At 39.7% G+C, this 7,500-nt stretch overlaps 2 protein-coding genes and 1 pseudogene across 2 annotated transcripts; 1 reads left to right on the top strand and 2 right to left on the bottom strand.

Moving 5' to 3' along the window:
* The window catches only part of LOC137994668 (mRNA export factor GLE1-like), an 81,049-nt pseudogene that overhangs the window by 68,994 nt on the left and 4,555 nt on the right, over positions 1 to 7,500 (bottom strand).
* On the bottom strand, positions 2,203 to 3,747 carry LOC137994170 (uncharacterized). The gene has a single exon (XM_068839824.1). The coding sequence runs from the start codon at positions 3,745 to 3,747 to the stop codon at positions 2,203 to 2,205; it is 1,545 nt and encodes a 514-aa protein (XP_068695925.1).
* Positions 4,091 to 4,717, top strand: LOC137994669 (uncharacterized). Its single transcript, XM_068840274.1, has one exon. The coding sequence runs from the start codon at positions 4,091 to 4,093 to the stop codon at positions 4,715 to 4,717; it is 627 nt and encodes a 208-aa protein (XP_068696375.1).

The following is a 7,500-nucleotide window of genomic DNA, read 5'->3' as shown; positions in this document are numbered from 1 at the left end:
GACAGAAGAGTAAACAGCATTTGTAAACAGTACAAATTTTCAACAGCTCGTTTAAGGCAAGACATTCCACCGGCTACAGCTGGATGGAAGTGCGATGCTTTGCTTTTCCCAAAAATTCAAAAGGAAGTCATCAAAAAATATCAATCATCCAAACGACAAGGAATGCTGGGCCAGTTTCGGAAGGCTCAGAGAATGTTCTCTTCGAGGCGAATGAAAACTATAAAAGCTTTGAAAGATGGAAGCAAACTATACGTCAAATCAAGCATTTTGAAAAGCTTTTCGTCTGAAGTAACCCGCACAGCTACTCTACTATTCGAAGACAACATTCCTCAAAAAGGTTTCTGCGAGTGTCCGATAGGGAAATGTGGTCTTTGTTGTCATGTAATTGTAATTCTGCTCCAGCTAGAATATTTGACAAATTTTAATGAGCTTTTTTTGTCGTTGACATGCACTCAGAAATTACAGAAATGGCACAGACCAACGAAAGGGAGCAAATCAAATATCACGGCTGCTTCTCATATTCGCCTGAAATATTTTAGAAATGCGCGATCTGCAAGACAAGTGGCCATACGAAGGAGACAGAAAAATAAGGTTGCTGCTACACCCAAAAAGGTTGACTCAAGCAGAGACAAAAGTGATTGGCTGGAAAGAGACGTTTCACAGATGGGCGCTCAGGTATCGGATGGAATATCAAAGTCCAAGGTGGATGTATCAAGTCATTTTCTTCAGACATTGGAAAAATATGAAATCAAACAATCTGGATTATATTGCCACCTCTCATACCGAAGTGCTTATTTGAGCAAAATTGTATACAAAGAGCATGACTATGCAAAGCAAATTCCCAGCTATGATGAAAATATTCCAGTGTTTACAGCAGAGACTGGAGATATCTGGCACAGTGCACTGGTTCCTTCAGATGCTGACAGATCAAACCAAGAAATTAGCAAGAGTGATTCCATTTCTACAAACTCAGTCTGTAATGAAAATTTCTTTTGTCCTGAAAAAACCCAAACATTGCTAAATTTGCTTACAGAGTCTCAGGATGAGATAATAACTGTCAAAATTTCAGAGTTAAAAGAAGTCAAACCTACTAGTTCAAGAAACAAACAGTACCTTGATGTAGCTCAGGGTACCTCAGAGTGGCGAGCAACTCGTGTTGGAGTGACCACTGCTAGCAAACTGCCATCTCTGCTTGGATTTAATGGAAACAAAGAATTTGATTCATCTTGGTTTTGCATACATAATAAAGTAGATGAAAGCATTTGCAAACCAAAGAAATTTAAGAACTTTCAAAGAGGCAATATTTATGAAAAGGAAGCTTTGCAAAGCTTCTCCAAACTTACTGGTAAGTAGCAGGAATATTTTTTTAGTAATTGGGAAAAAGGCAAAGCAAGCAATCACTTAACCCATACAATGGAGGCATGTAAAATATCAGATGCATATCTCTGTAACTTATCAATGAGTTCACTATAATGTCCCCTTGCCCAGAGGGGAACCATATTCACCAATGTATCCAGAGTAAACTTCTGAATACCCAACTTAATATTAATATTTGTTGCATTATTTTCTCCTATATGAAGGTGCTCCTGTGTCAAGCTGTGGATTTTTTCGACATCCTAATGATCCTAATTATGGAGCTAGCCCAGACGGCATTACAGAAGCATTTCTGGTTGAAGTAAAGACAAGGGCAGAGAATGCTGACACACCATTGGAGAAAGTCACTGGCTCACATGTCATTCAGGGAAATTTCCAAATGTGTTGTACGGGGGGACAGATCACATTCTTACAGTCTTACCTACCAGAAAAAAAAATCTCTAATTGTTTTTTCATCAAAAGAAATGATCTGTTGATTGATGTTATGAAAGAAATTGCAGATCATATTCTTAAGCATGAGGTTGTGACTGAATGGCATTATGAAGAGAATACTTACCTTGCTAAGCTGGGAAAGCAGCTTTTAGGAAGTATACCTACCTTTGACACACTGCGCAATTTTAGGTCATGGGTAAACAGTATGGCAAAACAGGTAAAGAAAGTTGTGTTTAATTAAGCAAATCAGTGAATCGATGAAAAGAGATAACTGTAACTACAACATTAGTTATTGCTGAACTGTCTTTCTGAGAACATTTTAAAAGCTTTTAAAGTGATATAATTTAGAGGTAATTTTTGAAGACAATTTTGCATGAGACTTCACACAACTGTTACTCATTCCTTTGGCCCAATTGGTTTTTTTAGCATGTTTACAATGTGGGCAAATATCTGAAAACAATAACCCAATAAATCAATTCTACCACTTGGCCAGCACCTATTGAGTATTTGCCAGTCGCTAACCCTGCCAATGTAATTTTCAATATAAATTCTAAGAGTTGCAATGTCAAAATTTTTAACAACTTCGGTCTCATCAAACTGGGAGTTAAATTTCATGGGGGGCCTGTTGTGCAGGAGACCCCTCTGATGACAAGAGTCTGTTATATTAAACCCCTTGTCAGTCATGACAGTTTTGCCTCTTGGAACAGAATCTAGTACTCTTGACTGGTCAGTTATATCTGAGTCACTTATACTACCGGGATATGCCTCAGTACAGTGGAGTAGAAACCCACAAGGCACTGTCCATACACATATCTTTCCTGTTGTATGGTTCTTGTAACTAGAGAATGTGATATTGTTCAAATCATAATTCTCAGACTGGGAAATCCAAACTTCTGTTGCATCACCAATGAGTGCAGTATCATAATATCCTGCCTCAACAAATTGTTTTGGCATAAATTTGTCCACAAAACCAGGCAGTGGGGTCATATCAATAGCCTCAAAGACACTGCTTAGAAACACACACCAACCAACAAATATCCTTGACATTGTTGATGAGCTGGTACCCGTCATCCATGCCATTACTCCAAGATGTAAGGCATGTCTGCACATTGATAAAAAGCATACTAGTTCTGTTTTTTTGTCTAGCTTCCTTAGATGTGATGTGCTTTCACTTTCTTTGCAATCTGGATAAATCATTGCACCAATGAAAGGTTGCACACATTCAAACAGACAATCAAATTCAGTTATTGTTAATCCAGTCATATAAAATATTTTTGGGGGGAGTTTTTTAAGGGTTTTATAAGAAAACTCTTTCAACCCCATTGCCGTTGTCTTTGCAGTTAACTTTTGTTGATAATATTGTGCATTAGCACTCAGTTCTGTTTGAAGTTTTGTAAGGTCTTGTTGCAAATTGTCGATACACCTCCTTTTCTCGTCGAGTTCTTTTGTTAATCTTTCAACTTGACATTTAAAGTTGGCATTTTCTGCTTCCAGTTTCTCGGGTAACATTCGTCTTTTTTTAGCAGGACGTGAAGGAAGCGGTGTCCTACTCGCTGGGGCTTTTCTGGGAGTACAATTATTTTTAGATGCTGCGTTTATAGATGATAACACTCTCCTTGCACACTCAAGTTTTCGTTTCAGCTCGATACTCGGTTTTTTGGAGTCTTCCTCCGCTATTTTTTCAGCATACTCCTGAGTACAAACTACGTCTGGCAATTGGTTTTTGGATTTTCTTCCTTTGCTCCAGTGGGCACTGCAAATTACATGTTTCCGCCAGTTTACATTCTCGTTCATGAGAACTTTCACGTAGCCCTTTTGAAGTTCAGGATCAGATGGTAACGTAAAATATGTGACCCCTTGAGTACGGAAGTTATTTTTGCACAGTGCACTCGCACAGTTCCAGTGCCACCCTGATGTTTTCTTGCTATTTCTGTCCGCCATTTCGAGAATAAAATTCAGTATTGGCGCCACCGGCGCGCCACTTCCGTCCGGCAAACAACCCAACTAGGTTCCAGATTCCCAACGTATGAAATCAGGCAATGGACTGACAATCAATAGTGGCGATATGCTCGTTTCCTTCGATGTCTCTTCATTATTCATCAATGTACCACTGGAAGAGACAAGACATATTCTTGCTGATAAAGCTTTCATGAATGATTGGTTCAATGTAACGCACGGCCTCAACCTCAGTAAGCAAGACCTGGTTGATCTCCTAAGAGGCGCAACAAAGGACCAACTGTTTCTGTTCAATGGTCAACTCTACGAGCAGACAGATGGTGTCGCTATGGGCTCCCCGCTTGGACGCTTAATGGCGAACGTTTTTATGTGCAGAATAGAGGAAGCCCTCGAGCACGAAGGCAAGATGCCCGCATACTACAGGAGATGTGTGGATGACATGTTAACTATTGTGCCGAATATAGCATCAGCTAATAAATTCCTCGAGACTCTTAACCACTGCCACCCTTCGGTTAAGTTCACTATGGAGATTGAGAATAATGGAATGCTTCCGTTTCTTGGCACACAGCTCCTTAACAAATCTACACAAATCCAAACCGAAGTATACGTCAAACCTACCAACACTGGCCTTTTGCTGCATTACAAGAGCCATGTTGATGATCGCTACAAGCGCTGCTTATTGAAAACTATGCTTGATCGTGCCTTCCGCCTCTCATCCTACTGGTCATACTTTTCCGATGAATGTAATCGGCTCAAAATGGTGTTTTCTCGTCTTAGTTATCCAGACAGGTTAATTAATTCCACCATCTTGCGCTTTATCGCAGCCAAAGCTTCTGATCAACCTGTTCTCGAGTTACCAGCTGTTAACAACGAATTAAAAGTGGGTCCCGTTGTTCTGCCATTTAAGGACCAGTCTTCAGCCGATATTGTAAGAGTGCAACTTAAGAAAATTTAAGTGACCGTCCAGCCCATATTTGTTAGCCACAAGATTAAACAGCATCTGAAACCGCGCGAAGTCAAGCCCCCCATTGTCAACCAACAATCCCTTGTTTATCAATTTAAATGTGACCTGTGTGATGCAGGTTATGTTGGTTACACGCGTCGGCATCTGCATCAACGCGTTGACAAGCACAAGAATGCGTCTTCCTCTATTGGAAAGCATTTTCGTGTGGAACATTCCTATGTGCCCAATGACCCTACGAGGAATTTTACCATCTTAAGAGCTTCTGTCTCAGAAACCGGGGCAGATTTGGAAATGAAGGTTGGCCGAAGGTCGCTTAAAATTGGTACACAAAGTACTTATGTCAACTTATGTAATGTGCCAAAGTTTAAGCCGCAACGATTTTTTTTTAGCCGAGTTCTGGATATCAGCCCCTCAGGGGTCCCCAGAGGCTGATTTTCAGTGCAATTTTGGCCACTTTTAAATCTCTCTTTTAGCAACATGAAATTAATTTCAGGCAAAAACAAAACCATCTTTGTAAAGCCCTATCCTTAGGCTTTTATGGGTGAGAACATTAGCTCGTGGAAATTTTTCGCTATTTTTTTTGGTTGAGAAAAATATTAAAGAGCTTGTAGGAGACAAGTGTGAATCAATTATGCGCCAAATGCAAAAGGCCATCCTGTCTAGTTCATTACACATTGCTAGAATGTTCAAGCTGAGTGCTTAGATATCTACAGGAATCTTGGACACCTATTTTAACAGATACTTTGTCTGGTATATTATCGAAATTTTATCATACCTTAGACGTTCCCATAGGAAAGTGGACAGCTATATGAACGATATTTTTCAACTCACGAACATTTTTATTTTGTAATTAAGACATCCATAGCTTTTAAGATTTTCTTTATATATATATATATATTTTTTAACCGCAAATATTAGTCGATGCTGCAGCTGGTTACAGTTTGCCGCCCAGCCAAAGCTTTTAATTTTTACTCTGGGCATCCAGACGTTTGTTCTGCCATAGAATAATTATACAAATGATGTCAACTGGCCTTAATGTTACTACATGTTCGGAATTAGTCTGTTATACTCGGACTCCAGTGAATAAAAAGCTCATGGGCGTATAATGTATTTTTTTTGTTGTTAAATGACTATCTTTTCTACCGCACACCGGTGGCTCAGTTGGTTGAGCATCGGGCTGCCATGCAACTCAGGATCTGATCTGAGGAGAAAATGCTGCTTTTGTAATGACATCGACAAATGGTTAGACTTTCAAGTCCTCTCGGATAAGGAATATAAACCGTAGGCCCCAGCTCACAACCCTTCAATGTTCACAACCCAGTGGGACGTAAAAGAACCCACACGCCTCATTTCATTCATTCGTGTGCTGGGTGAGATCACTAATGGACTGATAGCGGCTGCCAGCGATGCCTACATATGCTGATGTCCGATCTCACCCATAGATCCCTTGCTTGTAAAACGTATTTCAATATGATAATAGGAAATGCGCTATATAAATTCATTACCATTTCCATATCTGTCCTATTTCAGATACATACCCTATACAAGGCACAGTTCCTCAATTCCACAATGTTGGAGATATTGTAAGTGGTAAAGTCCGCCTTCATACTCTATCTCCACATGAAACGTTTAAGTATTTAGACCAGCATGTAGTCCCTAATGCTAGAATGCTATCGGAAAGCACTCAGACTGCTACTTTCCAAAAAAAAGGTCGATCTTACTATGTGAAGTTGCAAGAGTCATGGCTGATTCATTTTAAATGGCTAGTTTACAGTCCATCAGTGAAAGGAGGCTACTGTAAGTACTGTGTTTTGTTTTTCGCAGAGGATCCCGTACGAAAATTTGTGGCCTGAGTGAGCGAGATTCGGGCCCGATTCGGCCATAAAGCTGTTTTAAGGCAAGAACTGAGCAAGACAACCATTTTGTTGCGCTTGTGCGACTGAGCCAGACATTAGTTTGGTTTGATTATCGCCGATAGTGTGGCGTGAGTGAGCAAGAAAAAAACCCCAGTTTATTCATTTACGCCGCTGTAACGAGACATTTGTCACGCTGTATTATCGGTGAAACTCAGGCTGCTCTCTTGTTATTCGATACATAAGTGCTCCCTACTTGTTATTCGATAAGAAAAGATTAGTACAAATAATCAGGGAGTACTCAAAAATGCAAATCAGTTACTTAACTCTGGCTGTTGTTCTAATGTATTATATTATTTGCTGCATTTCTGTACGTGTAGTCCGTCCCCGGGTAAAAGGTGAGCAAACCATTTTTTACCGCTCTGAATTTTGAGCTAAAATACGTATATGGCTGAATATTTTTTCCAAGTGATACATTTAGCGTGATACCCACCCGCATCCGGAGAGGTAAGTTCAAATAGCTTAGCACGTTTAGGAGAAGCAATCTACAGTACATGTAGCTACCTCAAGACAGCATTATCCTGCTTGCCCAAAACGGAGGATAATTTTTTAATGATAGGAATTGCTTGTCGCTGGACGGAAAACCTTTAAGAGGGAAGAGCAATGTTTGAGTTTTGGCTATCGATAATTAAATATTTGTAACCGCTTTTGGCGCGCGTTTCAGTTTAACTTAACTGTGCATTTCACCAAACATCTGAATCTCTACACAGATGCAGAGCTTTTTCTTCCCATTTAGGACAGTAATCGACCAGATCAAAACAGCATTTATTTGCTCTAATTAATATTGCTGGAAACAATTTTCTCTTTTATGAAATAGATTTTAAACAATGTATGAAGATTTAAAATAAATGAGAAACTAGA

This window comes from Montipora foliosa, chromosome 3 (genome assembly GCF_036669935.1).
Source record: "Montipora foliosa isolate CH-2021 chromosome 3, ASM3666993v2, whole genome shotgun sequence".
Classification (NCBI taxonomy): Eukaryota; Metazoa; Cnidaria; class Anthozoa; order Scleractinia; family Acroporidae; genus Montipora; species Montipora foliosa.
The sequence above is the reverse complement of the archived record's forward strand: the minus strand, read 5'-3'. Positions and strand labels throughout refer to the sequence as shown.

Coding starts and splice junctions, on each gene's coding strand:
- LOC137994170 (XM_068839824.1), bottom strand. CDS start 3,747: ATGGCGGACAGAAATAGCAAGAAAACATCAGGGTGGCACTGGAACTGT.
- LOC137994669 (XM_068840274.1), top strand. CDS start 4,091: ATGGGCTCCCCGCTTGGACGCTTAATGGCGAACGTTTTTATGTGCAGA.